The sequence below is a fragment of the Triturus cristatus genome, chromosome 5_2 (assembly GCF_964204655.1).
Source record: "Triturus cristatus chromosome 5_2, aTriCri1.1, whole genome shotgun sequence".
NCBI lineage: Eukaryota > Metazoa > Chordata > Amphibia > Caudata > Salamandridae > Triturus > Triturus cristatus.
The window spans coordinates 1069399745-1069418870 of NC_140588.1; the positions used below are offsets into that span (position 1 = coordinate 1069399745).

Consider the following 19126-nt stretch of genomic DNA (forward strand, 5'->3'; position numbering starts at 1 on the left):
TATTGTTAGTGCCACACTCCTGCAGCATGTGCTTCCTCCTGCAGTGTCTTGTCATTGCCGCACTCCTGCAGCATGCGCTTCCTTCCCCAGCGTATTGTTAGTGTCACACTCCTGCAACATGCGCTTCCTCCTGCAGTGTCTTGTCATTGCCGCACTCCTGCAGCATGCGCTTCCTTCCCCAGCGTATTGTTAGTGACACACTTCTGCAGCATGCGCTTCCTCCTGCAGTGTCTTGTCATTGCTGGACTCCTGCAGCATGCACTTCCTCCTGCAGTGTCTTGTCATTGCCACACTCTTGCAGCTGCAGCATGCGCTTCCTCCTGCAGTGTCTTGTCATTGCCGCACTCCTGCAGCATGCGCTTCCTTCCCCAGCATATTGTTAGTGCCACACTCCTGCAGCATGCGCTTCCTCCTGCAGTGTCTTGTCATTGCTGGACTCCTGCAGCATGCGCTTCCTCCTGCAGTGTCTTGTTATTGCCACACTCTTGCAGCTGCAGCATGCGCTTCCTTCTGCAGTGTCTTGTCATTGCTGGACTCCTGCAGCATGCGCTTCCTCCTGCAGTGTCTTGTCATTGCCACACTCATGCAGCATGCGCTTCCTCCTGCAGTGTCTTGTCATTGCCACACTCTTGCAGCTGCAGCGTGCGCTTCCTCCTGCAGTGTCTTGTCATTGCTGGACTCCTGCAGCATGCGCTTCCTCCTGCAGTGTCTTGTCATTGTCACACTCCTGCAGCATGCGCTTCCTCCTGCAGTGTCTTGTCATTGCCACACTCCTGCAGCTGCTGCATGGGCTTCCTTCTGCAGTGTCTGATTAGTGCTGGACTCCTGCAGTATATGTGTCCTCTTAGTAGTGTCTTGTAATTGCTGGCCTCTTGCAGCTGCAGCATGTGCTTCATTCTGCAGTGTCTTATCACTGCTGGACTCCTGCAGCATGCGCTTCCTCCTGCAGTGTCTTGTCATTGCTGGACTCCTGCAGCATGCGCTTCCTCCTGCAGTGTCTTGTCATTGCCACACTCTTGCAGCTGCAGCATGCGCTTCCTCCTGCAGTGTCTTGTCATTGCCGCACTCCTGCAGCATGCGCTTCCTTCCCCAGCATATTGTTAGTGCCACACTCCTGCAGCATGCGCTTCCTCCTGCAGTGTCTTGTCATTGCTGGACTCCTGCAGCATGCGCTTCCTCCTGAAGTGTCTTGTCATTGCCACACTCTTGCAGCTGCAGCATGCGCTTCCTTCTGCAGTGTCTTGTCATTGCTGGACTCCTGCAGCATGCGCTTCCTCCTGCAGTGTCTTGTCATTGCCACACTCATGCAGCATGCGCTTCCTCCTGCAGTGTCTTGTCATTGCCACACTCTTGCAGCTGCAGCGTGCGCTTCCTCCTGCAGTGTCTTGTCATTGCTGGACTCCTGCAGCATGCGCTTCCTCCTGCAGTGTCCTGTCATTGTCACACTCCTGCAGCATGCGCTTCCTCCTGCAGTGTCTTGTCATTGCCACACTCCTGCAGCTGCTGCATGCGCTTCCTTCTGCAGTGTCTGATTAGTGCTGGACTCCTGCAATATGTGTCCTCTTAGTAGTGTCTTGTAATTGCTGGACTCTTGCAGCTGCAGCATGTGCTTCATTCTGCAGTGTCTTATCACTGCTGGACTCCTGCAGCATGCGCTTCCTCCTGCAGTGTCTTGTCATTGCCACACTCATGCAGCATGCGCTTCCTCCTGCAGTGTCTTGTCATTGCCACACTCCTGCAGCTGCAGCATGCGCTTCCTCCTGCAGTGTCTTGTCATTGCTGGACTCCTGCAGCTGCAGCATGCGCTTCCCTCTGCAGTGTCTTGTTAGTGCTGGACTCCTGCAGCTGCAGCATGCTCTTCCTCCTGCAGTGTTTTGTCATTGCCGCACTCCTGCAGCTGCAGCATGCGCTTCCTTCTGCAGTGTCAGGTCATTGCCGCACTCCTGCAGCATGCGCTTCCTCCTGCAATGTCTTGTCACTGCTGGACTCCTGCAGCTTGTGCTACCTTTTGCAGTGTCTTGTCATTGCTGGATTCCTGCAGCATGCGCTTCTTTCTGCAGCGTCTTGTTAGTGCTGGACTCCTGCAGCATGCGCTTCCTCCTGCAGCGTCTTGTCATTGCTGAACTCCTGCAGCTGCAGAATGCGCTTCCTTCTGCAGTGTCTTGTCGTTGCTGGACTCATGCAGCATGCGCTTCCCTCTGCAGTGTCTTGTTAGTGCTGGACTCCTGCAGCTGCAGCATGCTCTTCCTCCTGCAGTGTCTTGTCATTGCCACACTCTTGCAGCTGCAGCATGCGCTTCCTTCTGCAGTGTCTTGTCATTGCTGGACTCCTGCAGCATGCGCTTCCTCCTGCAGTGTCTTGTCATTGCCACACTCTTGCAGCTGCAGCATGCGCTTCCTTCTGCAGTGTCTTGTCATTGCTGAACTCCTGCAGCATGCGCTTCCTCCTGCAGTGTCTTGTCATTGCCACACTCATGCAGCATGCGCTTCCTCCTGCAGTGTCTTGTCATTGCCACACTCTTGCAGCTGCAGCGTGCGCTTCCTCCTGCAGTGTCTTGTCATTGCTGGACTCCTGCAGCATGGGCTTCCTCCTGCAGTGTCTTGTCATTGTCACACTCCTGCAGCATGCACTTCCTCCTGCAGTGTCTTGTCATTGCCACACTCCTGCAGCTGCTGCATGCGCTTCCTTCTGCAGTGTCTGATTAGTGCTGGACTCCTGCAGTATATGTGTCCTCTTAGTAGTGTCTTGTAATTGCTGGACTCTTGCAGCTGCAGCATGTGCTTCATTCTGCAGTGTCTTATCACTGCTGGACTCCTGCAGCATGCGCTTCCTCCTGCAGTGTCTTGTCATTGCCACACTCATGCAGCATGCGCTTCCTCCTGCAGTGTCTTGTCATTGCCACACTCCTGCAGCTGCAGCATGCGCTTCCTCCTGCAGTGTCTTCTCATTGCTGGACTCCTGCAGCTTGTGCTACCTTTTGCAGTGTCTTGTCATTGCTGGATTCCTGCAGCATGCGCTTCTTTCTGCAGCGTCTTGTTAGTGCTGGACTCCTGCAGCATGCGCTTCCTCCTGCAGCGTCTTGTCATTGCTGAACTCCTGCAGCTGCAGAATGCGCTTCCTTCTGCAGTGTCTTGTCGTTGCTGGACTCATGCAGCATGCGCTTCCTTCTGCAGTGTCTTGTCATTGCCACACTCATGCAGCATGCGCTTCCTCCTGCAGTGTCTTGTCATTGCCACACTCCTGCAGCTGCAGCATGCGCTTCCTCCTGCAGTGTCTTGTCATTGCTGGACTCCTGAAGCTGCAGCATGCGCTTCCCTCTGCAGTGTCTTGTTAGTACTGGACTCCTGCAGCATGCTCTTCCTCCTGCAATGTCTTGTCACTGCTGGACTCCTGCAGCTTGTGCTACCTTTTGCAGTGTCTTGTCATTGCTGGATTCCTGCAGCATGCGCTTCTTTCTGCAGCGTCTTGTTAGTGCTGGACTCCTGCAGCATGCGCTTCCTCCTGCAGCATCTTGTCATTGCTGAACTCCTGCAGCTGCAGAATGCGCTTCCTTCTGCAGTGTCAGGTCATTGCCGCACTCCTGCAGCATGCGCTTCCTTCTGCAGTGTCTTGTTAGTGCTGGACTCCTACAGTACATTCGTCCTCTTAGTAGCGTCTTGTAATTGCCAGACTCTTGCAGCTGCAGCATGCGCTTCCTTCCCCAGCGTATTGTTAGTGCCACACTCCTGCAGCATGTGCTTCCTCCTGCAGTGTCTTGTCATTGCCGCACTCCTGCAGCATGCGCTTCCTTCCCCAGCGTATTGTTAGTGTCACACTCCTGCAACATGCGCTTCCTCCTGCAGTGTCTTGTCATTGCCGCACTCCTGCAGCATGCGCTTCCTTCCCCAGCGTATTGTTAGTGACACACTTCTGCAGCATGCGCTTCCTCCTGCAGTGTCTTGTCATTGCTGGACTCCTGCAGCATGCACTTCCTCCTGCAGTGTCTTGTCATTGCCACACTCTTGCAGCTGCAGCATGCGCTTCCTCCTGCAGTGTCTTGTCATTGCCGCACTCCTGCAGCATGCGCTTCCTTCCCCAGCATATTGTTAGTGCCACACTCCTGCAGCATGCGCTTCCTCCTGCAGTGTCTTGTCATTGCTGGACTCCTGCAGCATGCGCTTCCTCCTGCAGTGTCTTGTTATTGCCACACTCTTGCAGCTGCAGCATGCGCTTCCTTCTGCAGTGTCTTGTCATTGCTGGACTCCTGCAGCATGCGCTTCCTCCTGCAGTGTCTTGTCATTGCCACACTCATGCAGCATGCGCTTCCTCCTGCAGTGTCTTGTCATTGCCACACTCTTGCAGCTGCAGCGTGCGCTTCCTCCTGCAGTGTCTTGTCATTGCTGGACTCCTGCAGCATGCGCTTCCTCCTGCAGTGTCTTGTCATTGTCACACTCCTGCAGCATGCGCTTCCTCCTGCAGTGTCTTGTCATTGCCACACTCCTGCAGCTGCTGCATGGGCTTCCTTCTGCAGTGTCTGATTAGTGCTGGACTCCTGCAGTATATGTGTCCTCTTAGTAGTGTCTTGTAATTGCTGGCCTCTTGCAGCTGCAGCATGTGCTTCATTCTGCAGTGTCTTATCACTGCTGGACTCCTGCAGCATGCGCTTCCTCCTGCAGTGTCTTGTCATTGCTGGACTCCTGCAGCATGCGCTTCCTCCTGCAGTGTCTTGTCATTGCCACACTCTTGCAGCTGCAGCATGCGCTTCCTCCTGCAGTGTCTTGTCATTGCCGCACTCCTGCAGCATGCGCTTCCTTCCCCAGCATATTGTTAGTGCCACACTCCTGCAGCATGCGCTTCCTCCTGCAGTGTCTTGTCATTGCTGGACTCCTGCAGCATGCGCTTCCTCCTGAAGTGTCTTGTCATTGCCACACTCTTGCAGCTGCAGCATGCGCTTCCTTCTGCAGTGTCTTGTCATTGCTGGACTCCTGCAGCATGCGCTTCCTCCTGCAGTGTCTTGTCATTGCCACACTCATGCAGCATGCGCTTCCTCCTGCAGTGTCTTGTCATTGCCACACTCTTGCAGCTGCAGCGTGCGCTTCCTCCTGCAGTGTCTTGTCATTGCTGGACTCCTGCAGCATGCGCTTCCTCCTGCAGTGTCCTGTCATTGTCACACTCCTGCAGCATGCGCTTCCTCCTGCAGTGTCTTGTCATTGCCACACTCCTGCAGCTGCTGCATGCGCTTCCTTCTGCAGTGTCTGATTAGTGCTGGACTCCTGCAATATGTGTCCTCTTAGTAGTGTCTTGTAATTGCTGGACTCTTGCAGCTGCAGCATGTGCTTCATTCTGCAGTGTCTTATCACTGCTGGACTCCTGCAGCATGCGCTTCCTCCTGCAGTGTCTTGTCATTGCCACACTCATGCAGCATGCGCTTCCTCCTGCAGTGTCTTGTCATTGCCACACTCCTGCAGCTGCAGCATGCGCTTCCTCCTGCAGTGTCTTGTCATTGCTGGACTCCTGCAGCTGCAGCATGCGCTTCCCTCTGCAGTGTCTTGTTAGTGCTGGACTCCTGCAGCTGCAGCATGCTCTTCCTCCTGCAGTGTTTTGTCATTGCCGCACTCCTGCAGCTGCAGCATGCGCTTCCTTCTGCAGTGTCAGGTCATTGCCGCACTCCTGCAGCATGCGCTTCCTCCTGCAATGTCTTGTCACTGCTGGACTCCTGCAGCTTGTGCTACCTTTTGCAGTGTCTTGTCATTGCTGGATTCCTGCAGCATGCGCTTCTTTCTGCAGCGTCTTGTTAGTGCTGGACTCCTGCAGCATGCGCTTCCTCCTGCAGCGTCTTGTCATTGCTGAACTCCTGCAGCTGCAGAATGCGCTTCCTTCTGCAGTGTCTTGTCGTTGCTGGACTCATGCAGCATGCGCTTCCCTCTGCAGTGTCTTGTTAGTGCTGGACTCCTGCAGCTGCAGCATGCTCTTCCTCCTGCAGTGTCTTGTCATTGCCACACACTTGCAGCTGCAGAATGCGCTTCCTTCTGCAGTGTCTTGTCGTTGCTGGACTCATGCAGCATGCGCTTCCTTCTGCAGTGTCTTGTCATTGCCACACTCATGCAGCATGCGCTTCCTCCTGCAGGGTCTTGTCATTGCCACACTACTGCAGCTGCAGCATGCGCTTCCTCCTGCAGTGTCTTGTCATTGCTGGACTCCTGAAGCTGCAGCATGCGCTTCCCTCTGCAGTGTCTTGTTAGTACTGGACTCCTGCAGCATGCTCTTCCTCCTGCAGTGTTTTGTCATTGCCGCACTCCTGCAGCTGCAGCATGCGCTTCCTTCTGCAGTGTCAGGTCATTGCCGCACTCCTGCAGCATGCGCTTCCTCCTGCAATGTCTTGTCACTGCTGGACTCCTGCAGCTTGTGCTACCTTTTGCAGTGTCTTGACATTGCTGGATTCCTGCAGCATGCGCTTCTTTCTGCAGCGTCTTGTTAGTGCTGGACTCCTGCAGCATGCGCTTCCTCCTGCAGCATCTTGTCATTGCTGAACTCCTGCAGCTGCAGAATGCGCTTCCTTCTGCAGTGTCTTGTCATTGCTGGACTCCTGCAGCATGTGCTTCCTTCTGCAATGTCTGGTCATTGCTGGACTCCTGCAGCTGAAGCATGCGCTTCCTTCTGCAGTGTCTTGTCATTGCTGGACTCCTGCAGCATGCTCTTCCTCCTGCAGTGTTTTGTCATTGCCGCACTCCTGCAGCTGCAGCATGCGCTTCCTTCTGCAGTGTCAGGTCATTGCCGCACTCCTGCAGCATGCGCTTCCTTCTGCAGTGTCTTGTTAGTGCTGGACTCCTACAGTACATTCGTCCTCTTAGTAGCGTCTTGTAATTGCCATACTCTTGCAGCTGCAGCATGCGCTTCCTTCCCCAGCGTATTGTTAGTGCCACACTCCTGCAGCATGTGCTTCCTCCTGCAGTGTCTTGTCATTGCCGCACTCCTGCAGCATGCGCTTCCTTCCCCAGCGTATTGTTAGTGTCACACTCCTGCAACATGCGCTTCCTCCTGCAGTGTCTTGTCATTGCCGCACTCCTGCAGCATGCGCTTCCTTCCCCAGCGTATTGTTAGTGACACACTTCTGCAGCATGCGCTTCCTCCTGCAGTGTCTTGTCATTGCTGGACTCCTGCAGCATGCACTTCCTCCTGCTTTGTCTTGTCATTGCCACACTCTTGCAGCTGCAGCATGCGCTTCCTCCTGCAGTGTCTTGTCATTGCCGCACTCCTGCAGCATGCGCTTCCTTCGCCAGCATATTGTTAGTGCCACACTCCTGCAGCATGCGCTTCCTCCTGCAGTGTCTTGTCATTGCCACACTCATGCAGCATGCGCTTCCTCCTGCAGTGTCTTGTCATTGCCACACTCTTGCAGCTGCAGCGTGCGCTTCCTCCTGCAGTGTCTTGTCATTGCTGGACTCCTGCAGCATGCGCTTCCTCCTGCAGTGTCCTGTCATTGTCACACTCCTGCAGCATGCGCTTCCTCCTGCAGTGTCTTGTCATTGCCACACTCCTGCAGCTGCTGCATGCGCTTCCTTCTGCAGTGTCTGAATAGTGCTGGACTCCTGCAGTATATGTGTCCTCTTAGTAGTGTCTTGTAATTGCTGGACTCTTGCAGCTGCAGCATGTGCTTCATTCTGCAGTGTCTTGTCATTGCCACACTCCTGCAGCTGCAGCATGCGCTTCCTCCTGCAGTGTCTTGTCATTGCTGGACTCCTGCAGCTGCAGCATGCGCTTCCCTCTGCAGTGTCTTGTCATTGCTGGACTCCTGCAGCATGCGCTTCCCTCTGCAGTGTCTTGTTAGTGCTGGACTCCTGCAGCTGCAGCATGCTCTTCCTCCTGCAGTGTTTTGTCATTGCCGCACTCCTGCAGCTGCAGCATGCGCTTCCTTCTGCAGTGTCAGGTCATTGCCGCACTCCTGCAGCATGCGCTTCCTCCTGCAATGTCTTGTCACTGCTGGACTCCTGCAGCTTGTGCTACCTTTTGCAGTGTCTTGTCATTGCTGGATTCCTGAGGCATGCGCTTCTTTCTGCAGCGTCTTGTTAATGCTGGACTCCTGCAGCATGCGCTTCCTCCTGCAGCGTCTTGTCATTGCTTAACTCCTGCAGCTGCAGAATGCGCTTCCTTCTGCAGTGTCTTGTCGTTGCTGGACTCATGCAGCATGCGCTTCCCTCTGCAGTGTCTTGTTAGTGCTGGACTCCTGCAGCTGCAGCATGCTCTTCCTCCTGCAGTGTCTTGTCATTGCCACACACTTGCAGCATGCGCTTCCTTCTGCAGTGTCTTGTCGTTGCTGGACTCCTGCAGCATGCGCTTCCTTCTGCAGTGTCTTGTCGTTGCTGGACTCATGCAGCATGCGCTTCCTTCTGCAGTGTCTTGTCATTGCCACACTCATGCAGCATACGCTTCCTCCTGCAGTGTCTTGTCATTGCCACACTCCTGCAGCTGCAGCATGCGCTTCCTCCTGCAGTGTCTTGTCATTGCTGGACTCCTGAAGCTGCAGCATGCGCTTCCCTCTGCAGTGTCTTGTTAGTACTGGACTCCTGCAACATGCTCTTCCTCCTGCAGTGTTTTGTCATTGCCGCACTCCTGCAGCTGCAGCATGCGCTTCCTTCTGCAGTGTCAGGTCATTGCCGCACTCCTGCAGCATGCGCTTCCTCCTGCAATGTCTTGTCACTGCTGGACTCCTGCAGCTTGTGCTACCTTTTGCAGTGTCTTGTCATTGCTGGATTCCTGCAGCATGCGCTTCTTTCTGCAGCGTCTTGTTAGTGCTGGACTCCTGCAGCATGCGCTTCCTCCTGGAGCATCTTGTCATTGCTGAACTCCGGCAGCTGCAGAATGTGCTTCCTTCTGCAGTGTCTTGTCATTGCTGGACTCCTGCAGCATGTGCTTCCTTCTGCAATGTCTGGTCATTGCTGGACTCCTGCAGCTGAAGCATGCGCTTCCTTCTGCAGTGTCTTGTCATTGCTGGACTCCTGCAGCATGCGCTTCCTTCTGCAGTGTCTTGTTAGTGCTGGACTCCTGCAGCATGCGCTTCCTCCTGCAGCGTCTTGTCATTGCTGAACTCCTGCAGCTGCAGAATGCGCTTCCTTCTGCAGTGTCTTGTCATTGCTGGACTCCTGCAGCATGTGCTTCCTTCTGCAGTGTCTTGTCATTGCTGGACTCCTGCAGCTGAAGCATGCACTTCCTTCTGCAGTGTCTTGTCATTGCTGGATTCCTGCAGCATGCGCTTCTTTCTGCAGCGTCTTGTTAGTGCTGGACTCCTGCAGCATGCGCTTCCTCCTGCAGCGTCTTGTCATTGCTGAACTCCTGCAGCTGCAGAATGCGCTTCCTTCTGCAGTGTCTTGTCATTGCTGGACTCCTGCAGCTGAAGCATGCGCTTCCTTCTGCAGTGTCTTGTCATTGCTGGACTCCTGCAGCATGCGCTTCCTTCTGCAGTGTCTTGTCATTGCTGGACTCCTGCAGCTGCAGCATGCGCTTCCTTCTGCAGTGACTTGTTAGTGCCGGACTCCAGCCATACATGCGTCCTTGTGCCATTGTTTTGTTAGTATCGTCCTCTGTAATCTCTAACATGGATGTTGGTGAGTTTGGATGAATGCCTCATTTTGACATTGTTGCTGTGGAGCTAAAGTCAAGTCTTTGTCTTAGGCCTCAGGCCTTCATGAGGGCTGCACTTAAATAATGCTTTGCACATGGTGGAGGATAGGGTTGAGGAATTTGGCATATAGCAACATACTCACTAGACCTGGTATATTGCCAATTCAGGATCTTGTGTTGTTAGATATCTCTCCTTTGAAGGGAAGGTCTTGTGTGGTTCTTAGGTTTCTCAGTTCCAGGGGCTTTCATCTTTTCCATTTTTGGATACACTGCATTTGCAGATGTGGTTGGTCCAATGTTAGTGGAGGGGTATCCAGACTGAGCATTGACAACTATTAGCAAGAGGCAGCCATCTGTGGCATGGCAGAAGTTTGCACCTTATTTCAGCCATGGGTTCTCAGAGTTGATATCAAGGATGCTGGTCGAGCACCAGTTCCCATAGCTTGACATATTTTTAGCACAATGCATTGATCCATAGGCACCATCCCCGCTTTCTTATTCTTGTTTTGGTCTGTTGCATGACTTGATAGCCGTGTGAGCACATTTCAGTCAGGGCTGCAAGTGTGGAAGGAAGTCTCTTTCCTCAAGGGGTTGAAACCCTTACATGACACTGGGATTTCTGGCATATTTTCACGAACACCACCAGAATACCTTTAATTTCAGATGCCAGTGCTTGTTGTCTTCCAAAAGATTCTTCCATTGGTTAATGCAGTGAGCCTTGGTCCTAACCTGCAGACACATCTTCCTCAGATTCACAGATCATTTCTGTAGGAAATGCTGATTAAATGAGTGTTCTCAAGTTCTTGCAGGGCATAGCAGGAGTAGCACACAAAAGATGAGGAAACAAAGTATTAATCAGTAGTTTATGACCTGGGAGACTACACAATAATGCAGTTTTGATTGTACAGAAAACTGAAATTATGGCTCTCAGATTTTCTTCTGTGATTTTCAGGTCATCTGCTGCAGGTTGGGCAGTACCGTGTAATGCAAAGATGCCACTTTAGAAGAGTCTGTCACTATTTAGCAAAAGGTTGGGTTAGATGATGAGCTGGACCCTCCAAGTAGGGATTATTCTAATACAATGTGCCACCTTGAAGGAAGGCGATATGACCTGGCGGCTGATTTGCTGACCCTGAAACATGGAGGCCTCTGTTCTAATCCTTTCTTCAGCACTTAAGCAAAACTGTTTGATTCAAGGAAAATCTCTTAATGTAAGCACTACATAAATACCATTCCGTTCAATGTGATAAAATGTGTAGTTGAAAAATACAAATACTGCAAAGGTTTGCACATCAAGGCCGCATCTGAAGCGAATTCTGAGTTTCAAATTGTTTCTACATAAAATAGTATTACGAGGCCTGCGATAATATCACAGGCGGGTGACTCCGAGACAATTCCAGTAGTACAGAGCCGTTGGATGCCTGAGAAAAGAGATGTTAAATATGACAAAGTGCCTCTATGACCATAAATTCAAAACAATTTCTTCCAAAAGTAGTGAGAACCTCTTGCCTACTTTGCTGTTCAACTAATGAACTGAATTACTCATAACCACTCTGTTTTGTGGGTCAACAAGCAAATCCAAATAGAATCAATTTGAAGGATAATCAGTTGAAAATAGATCTCAAATGACAGCAGTGTCCTACAAACGAAAATATCCCTGCCCTGAGGAAGACCTTCCTTGAATCCTCCTGGTCCGCACACGAAGGTCGAAACGCGTCGGCACACCCTTCATTCACTCCCTTACATCACAAGGCCAAGAGTACCGCCATACCCAAATTGAAAAGAACTTTACAAACTGACCAGTTTATCCAACAAACAGTGGTGTAAACATTGATCAGACATACAGAGGCGTTCTCTGACCTTTATCCCCTTTCTTTGGACCACGGATTGATTCAGTATTGAGAAGTAGACAATATCCCGATATATGAGTACAATGATTACCCGTTGATTTTTACACACACTGTTTATGTACAAGTGATTTGATTTACGCACTGTATATAGTTATTGCACTTTTTCTATGTATGAATATGTAAAGTATAAATGTATGTACTTCAATCGAGACATCTATATATAAAAAAACAAAGAAAAATGAAATAATCCTTTTTCAATTAAATGTTTGAATTGAATATTGATTAGCCTTCAAATTGATTCTATTTGGATTTGCTTGTTGACCCACAAAACAGAGTGGTTAAGTGTAATTCAGTTCATTAGTTGAACAGCAAAGTAGGCAAGAGGTTCTCCCTACTTTTGGAAGAAGTTGTTTTGAATTTATGGTCATAGAGGCACTTTGTCATATTTAATGTTCAATAGATTCCAGCCTCTAGGTTCCCTAACTGAATCAATCCCCGCGTTTTGAAAACCATGAGAAAAGAGATGAGCATTTTGGTAATATAATGCAGAAATTGGTGTAGTAACAGTGATTTCTGCATTTCTTTCCATTTGGGTCAATAGGTGATTAGTTAATCCTGCAGTTTTACCGCACCACAAAATTACAGATACGCAACACAGATGCAGTAGTACTGAACTGTTGTAATGTGGGCCTAAGTTGCAGGTGCAGTAGCTAAAATAGCTTTTGTAAATTGATTTTTGTTTAGACACTGTTCTCGGGGAAATGTCTATAACCATGTGAGCATTAAGAATCATATAGCATTGTCACATAGCCAGTTATTTTCTGAACATCACAACATGCTACAAAGAGGACATACAATGTCTGACTCGTGGGTTCTGGTGTGGGAGTGCTTACATTATAGAGCTAACAAGTTTTCTTGTCAGGAATATGTCGCTTATCCAGTCCTGGTTGTAGACATTCCATTTGACACTATTATAAATGCAAAAAAGAACCAGAATAGGGAAAAAAACTGGAATTGGTTCTCATGATTAACCAGGGTTGTTGCCTTGACATCCTTGTGAAGGTGGTGAGAGAAGAGGTTGAAGCTTCATTTTTGTCAAGAAATATTTTTACTGATGGTGCAGGGTCTCCTAACAGTAGACTTGGGTTTGGACTCTGCTGAAATGTCTGTCTCTTGCTCAGTTTCAGTGCCAGCACGCAGCGGGAGGCTGATGAGTGGGTGTCTGTCATGTCCAGGGTGGCAGACGACTCCCTCTGCTCTGATGAGGTGGCCAAGAGGATCTGGAGCCTGCCTGAAAACCAGCGGTGCGCCGACTGCGGGTGTCTTCAGCCTGAGTGGGTGTCTGTGAACCTCGTGGCGGTGGTCTGCAGCAACTGTGCAGGTGAGGCCAGCCCTGGATGTGCTCTCTGAAACCGGCATCTCAGGAAGTTTCTGGGCCCTAGTCACAAAGGTAAACTTAAACCAAACATCTAAGTTTAGACCTGAAGTCTAACTTTAATATTAGTAAAGTTAGACTTTTATGCTAAGTTTAGACCAAAAGTCTAACTCTGTTCAAAAGTCTAACTTTATTAGTATTAAAGTTGGACTTTTGGTCTAAGTTTAGATCAAAGGTCTAACTTTACTAGTAGTAAAGTTAGACTTTTGGTCATATTAGAGCAAAAGTTCAACTTAACTACCAGTAAAGGTAGACTTTAGGTATAAAGTTAGACTTTTTTCTCTAAGGTTATCTTTGTGAACTGGGCCCTTTGCCAGACCAGTCTGTTGAGTGGTTGACTTTACCCAAGATCACAGATACTTTCAATGATGCAGTGTTACATCAGTTACACCACTCTGTGAATGAGCTCCGGGTTGAGGGTGATGGGCATTTTGTGAGGCCACTATCTTGATATATTTATCAAGACCCAGCATCACAGTTACTGTAAATAATATATCTGTGGAGAAAGCTCTTTCCCTACACTGCCACCAAATCTAGGGTGATAATTTCCCCTTCCCTTCCTGGAAGGAGGGGTACCCCAGTCCTGAGCTGGAGAAAATCTACTAACATTTCCAGGGTAGGAACCAGAGTTTGGCAATGCCCACAAATGTACTTGCTTATAAACTGTGCAAAACGTACAGGGCAACTCACGCTTTGGAACACCAACATCTCACTCCGTTGAGTGGGATTTACTACTGCAGAGAACTTCACACTGATGGGAGAAATCTCCACACTCAAACAGTTTTACATGTACGTGCCAGAAATCCCTTTGTTGATTCCTGTGAGGTATCGAAATGTTAAATCCAGTAGTAAACATATGTTTACAACTAAAAGAGGGTCTCAAGTATGCCAAGGACGCTGAGAAGGGTACTGTATTTAATTTGTCAGGAAGTAACGATGAAGTCGCCGGTCGTGCCTGGGCTGAGAGTGGATCAGTAACAGTGCTGTAGGAGCACAGTTGGATGTCTGTGTGCAGGGAGTGTCTGTGTGTGAAACAGTTTGAAGTTTCCAGTCAAAGGAATAATAGTGAGAGCACAATCCACCAGCTGCACCGTCAATAGGGGGGCATGAAGGGTTCTGGCCCTGGCACGCTCGGGCATGGAGGACAGTGAAGAAAGATCACCAGTGGGAGGAACCCTGAGCTAGCAGTTTAAACATGGTGGACCTGGTCTCCCAATTATTTTCATGAGGCTTCAAGATACAGGGAATAAAGAGAAATTTGGGACAACAGACCCAATGACGTTTACCACCAGTAAAGAGGTAGCCCCTGCGGGTCACCACTTATGATCTCACACCCCAATGAGTGAGGTAGGGCATGGTGAGGCCTCGCTCTTATCTCTATTGGGTCTGCCCAGACATGGCCTTCAGCTAAGTACTAGCCCTAGGTTTCCCAACCAGGGATTCTACACTCACCTGACATTTCAAGTGACCCGATAAGAAGAGACCCTCACACTGGCTAACACATCATTGCTTTGTCTTCCTGCGTATTGTTTGCTACCACCAAGGTAAAAGGAAGACAATCGTGGGCTACCACTAAGTGGTTAAAAGTCGCCCAGCCGTAAAGCGAGGAAGGTGAGATCTGTAAGATGCCTCAACGCTGGAGGACCGTCGAGGTGCCCGAATGGGTGTCTTATTTGTGACCAGGCCTTTAGAAGAGCTATAGAGTTTCCTGTAAAAAGCTGAGACTAGTTTTTCTCTGAACCCAGATGGCATAAACCCCTGTATCAGGGAATGTGATGATAGAGAAGGACTGGCAGGCCTATCTAGTCTACATGTTCCAGGCCTACTCGCTTCAGGTGTGCTTGTCTTACAGATCATAATTTTGTGGCAAATAAGTACTGGAATTATTTGCCAATCAAGATCTGGAATATTGACAACCAGCGGTCTTTTCCATAAAATATAAAACCATGGCTTTTCTAGGATGTCTAAATTCTGGGCACTTCTACCCTGATCATGAGGCACCAGAATGAGGATCTAACCTTGGGTCACCGTTTGCTCTACACAAATCTTTTTCATGTATTTATTCTCTGTTCTTTTAAAGCTTAAATTCTGTAAAGGTTCAAATGCTTTTGCAGGCATTTAGTAGTTGGTTGCAAAAGTTCCAGTTCTTTTCTCACAGTTTTCACTGTTACTGTTCACCACTGAAACCTGCAAGGGAATAATATTTGACTTGATGTTTGTTGCTAACAGGTCTGGTTTTAGGGAAAAGTGTTGAAGTTTTAGAGTGTTCCGATAAGGCAATCCGACAAGGACTGCCTCATTGCTAATAATAATAAATCAATTTATAAAGCGCTACAGAAGTGTACCAGGTCTAGGTCTAGCTACCGAACAGAGTCACAGAAAGCCCAAAGAAACCCGGGAACTATCTGAACAACCATGTTTTGAGATTTTTTCTGGAATTAAAGCTCAGTCTTAGATTGTCTTAGGAGCAGCAGCAGAGAGTTCCATAGCTTGGGAGCCAGGAAGCTAAAAGAATTGCCCCAATACTGGCTTTCATAACTGGGGACTTCAGCCTACAGGGCCTTGAAAAGTTCTGACACCTCGGAGGGGGTAGGGTTTGCTGAAACGGTGGAGATAGCTGGCACCTGAATTGTTAAAGGCCCTGTAAAAATAGCAGAGAGCCATGAAGGACAGCCGCTTCTTCATTGGAAGGCAGTGAAGTTCATGCAGAGCAGAGCCCATCGAAGACCGTCTGGGATTTCCAGCAGTAGCTGAGCCTCAGAATTCTGTTCGCGTTGGAACGTCATCAGCCAAGACTGAGAGACTCCCAGATATAGGATGTTGCAGTAATTCAGCCTCAAGATGACCACAGCCTGGGTTACTGTTTTCCTAGCAGCTTCTGGCAGAAGCCAGGTTATCTTTTTGAGGGATTTTAATATCCCAAAGCACCTGCCTGCTAAGGCAGTGATCTGGCTGTCGAACATGAAGCCTGCATCAAACAGGATGCCCAGGTTCTTGGCCTTGGGCTTCAACCCTGGTAGGGGACCAAGTGATGGAGGGCTGTGCAGAGCCATAGTGGAGATAACCTTAGCACTGTGCTCAACATTTCAGTTTTTGTGTGTTTCTTTATGTCACTGGTTGAGAGATATGGAAAAACTTATTTCAGGTTTTCTCCATGTTGCAGTCAGGTGTTACCATGGATTGGCAAGCAGCAGGTCTGTGACAGGTGTGTACCAAGGGACCAGGGCAAAGCTAGGTTCAATGTTCGAGGAAAATGCTAATCTAAAACTGTCAAGATAGTAAGGCAGGCACTTTTGGCTTTATGAAGTCAGGCTTGAACATTATTGAAAATGCAAGCAGAACACAATTCTTTACCAACAAGGAAGTTGGAGATTCTGACAAAGATAGCCTGCAGAAACCCGAGTGAGACTGTACTACGAAGCTCCCTTAAGACGCAACAAATGCCCCATTTACAAAGCAAACACATACTCCGCTATATAAAACGTCTAACCCCAAGGTTCTTGTTCTAACACACCTATTAAAAAGTATGGAAGGATTTGAGGCAGACTAAAAAAAAATCAACTCCAACATCTACCCTAAACTGTTTCAATTTGAATGTCACCAAGTCTGAAGCAATCAGACCCTGATGATGTGAAGCACATCCTTGTTTTGGTTGTTAAGGACGTTTTGCAACAGACATGTTTTTGACATTGAAAACGTGGACCTTAAAATCTTTAAAAACGTAGAAAGAAATACCAGAGACGACTTTGAAAACCCTGACGTCTAGTGCCAAGAGGAAACCTTTCGACAAAAGCAAAACACAGTTAGTGTTTCTGTTCAATTACTGATAAACCCTGGAAGGACACACCGTTGAGAGGATGGTCTTTGGAAGTGGAGCACTTCAACTGGACGATTTGAGCAATGTATCTGGGACGTATGTAGAGCAGGACATGTACACCGCCTACACATTGTTCCCCGATATCTAAGCCACTATTGGCTTCAGCCAGCTACCAATCCATGCTGGCTAGACAAAGGTAAGGGGCCTTCTAAACATCCGGAATCATTCATGTAATCAATCCACGGATAGAAAAATGTACAACGCTGAACCTCAGAACTGCAGTCATGTCCGTGGGTGCCCGGAAAAGGATTCTGTCTTTCGAAGAATGGTTTGAAAATGACAAATGAACTTAGGTTTATTACAAGCCCAAATGTATCACTACTACAGCTGCATACAATATGCATATTATTAACACCCATGTGTTTCTTGCCAGATACAACTTCAGTCAATTGTTTGAGATAGGACAGAACTGAAGGTAGTGTTCCTTATCAACACTAATTTTAAGGCTTGCTTGAACCAATCACAGGAGTCAACAAGTGAGATGGCTGCAGGCGTAGTCTTGAGGCGCCATTTGTGGCTGTTGGCCTTGTGGTTTATTCACAATTAAAGTCATTCTCTTAGGTGGCACATCCTGGATTACCAGACGGGTAAAAGATGCATTCAAGAAAATTAAAATATGAACAGGATAGTATGGTCTAGGGTAGCCTTAATAGTGAGGCGTCAGTATATCACGGCCGCTCAATCATCGAGATACCGTCTGTCATGAAACATCGTATCTCAGTGACCCGTGCCAACCAACCTAATCTCCTTACCGATGACAAAAAAGAACAGCTTTTAATGGAACATATTTAGCTGAATCTGGAAGAGAGGCCACCAATGCCACTACACAATGACTCGGACCCCCTGACTATGGTGCCATGTGCCGGTAGGCTCCTCATGGCATGAAATCTGCAGTGAATGTCAGTAGTTGGTGACCCACCTCTTTAATCCCTCACACAGTCCCAGGAACATATCAACATGTTAACTCCTGTAAGATACTAGACGTGTTTTGCATATGCATTAGGGGGTTTAATTATTTAATTATCGAGTCATGTGACATATAAGAATCAGACTACTTGTCAATAGTTTGGAGTTAAATATGACCCCACAGACATCGAAAGAGTCTCTCACTAGTAACGTCTAATACCCCCTGCTTCCCCCAAACACATCCACACAGTGAGTACATGGTGGAGTTAGGAGAACCTCTAATCAAGAGAATGAATAATTTTTGTCAATGTGCCAGTATCTCAGGAAAGTTGTATCGGAGACCCTCAGCCACACTTTCACAAGATGCGGTGTATGTTTTATCTCCGTTCGTGTGGTTTGATGGATAGTGTCTTCATCAGGTCTGTCCCGTGAGTCTTCCGTACTCCAAGTGACCTACTGTCCTCCACCAGGAGGGCAACTGTCTGATTAACGACAGTAGTGAGAGGTTAAAATGATCTCCTTAACTGTTTGCAGCTATTGAACAGGTGGGGGATAAAGGTAAAAATACTGCAGTGTTGAAGTAGGGGAGTTATTGGTCCACAACACCTAGTGGTTTGGTCGACATGTCTCGGCCGGGGAGAACCCTTATGGGTGATCCTGGAAACTCTGTATACCGTCAACACTAATGCTGAACACATTCTCTTTGAAAAAGAGCAACACTGGAAGTATCAGCTCAAGACCTATGACCAAGGTTTAAACAACATTATACCTTTGCTCTCTTTTAACCAATGAGCCATAATTCAAACCCAGGCTATCCCGCACCAGTCAATACCTTAAGAGACCCTTCCACTACCATCAGTGGCTGAAGGTCTACCTCCCGGGTTCCCTCCTACAACATCCTATACTTTTAACTAGCTGGGCCCCTGGCTAACCACAACATTCGACTATTCTAGATGTATCACTATAAGATGACTAAAGAATCCATCCTGCAGTAGCATTGTAACTTAAACAATACTGCACACACTTTGTCCGTACTTCTTCAGGATGTACATGCTACTCCTCAGCTATTTTATATCATGCTATCACTACTACCAGTGACAGTAGCTCTATCTGTCAGGTTTCCCCTTTAAAGATCTTATATTAGATTATCATTAACTTTGGAAGCTGAATAAATCTATGGTTCTATCTCCCCCTATTTTCTTTTGAGGATTTAGGAGAACCTCCGTTTCGTCAAGCGGGGGCAGAGAAAAAAGCAGGGTCCCAAAACGCGTTTTCCCCATGCAATTTCCCATAGGACCTTTAGCCGCAGCTACAGCCCGAACTGCAGAACGGAATTACACCAAATTTGGCAAAGAGGTAGTCCTTAGTTCAGACTCGTGCCTTTTGCTTAAATGGTGTAAATCCGTTCAGTAGTTTCTGAGAAAATGACATTGAAAAGTACATATATATCTATGGCCTCGG

General features: G+C 48.6%; 1 protein-coding gene across 3 annotated transcripts in view; it reads left to right on the forward strand.

Annotated features, from left to right (window-relative positions):
• LOC146829685 (arf-GAP with Rho-GAP domain, ANK repeat and PH domain-containing protein 1-like) overlaps positions 1-19126 on the forward strand; it is a 399658-nt gene that overhangs the window by 223237 nt on the left and 157295 nt on the right. For all 3 annotated transcript variants that reach the window (XM_085608376.1, XM_085608375.1, XM_085608377.1), the window contains one exon: positions 12629-12828. In XM_085608376.1, coding sequence (XP_085464502.1) covers positions 12629-12828 — 200 coding nt within the window. The remainder of the gene's footprint in view (positions 1-12628; positions 12829-19126) is intronic.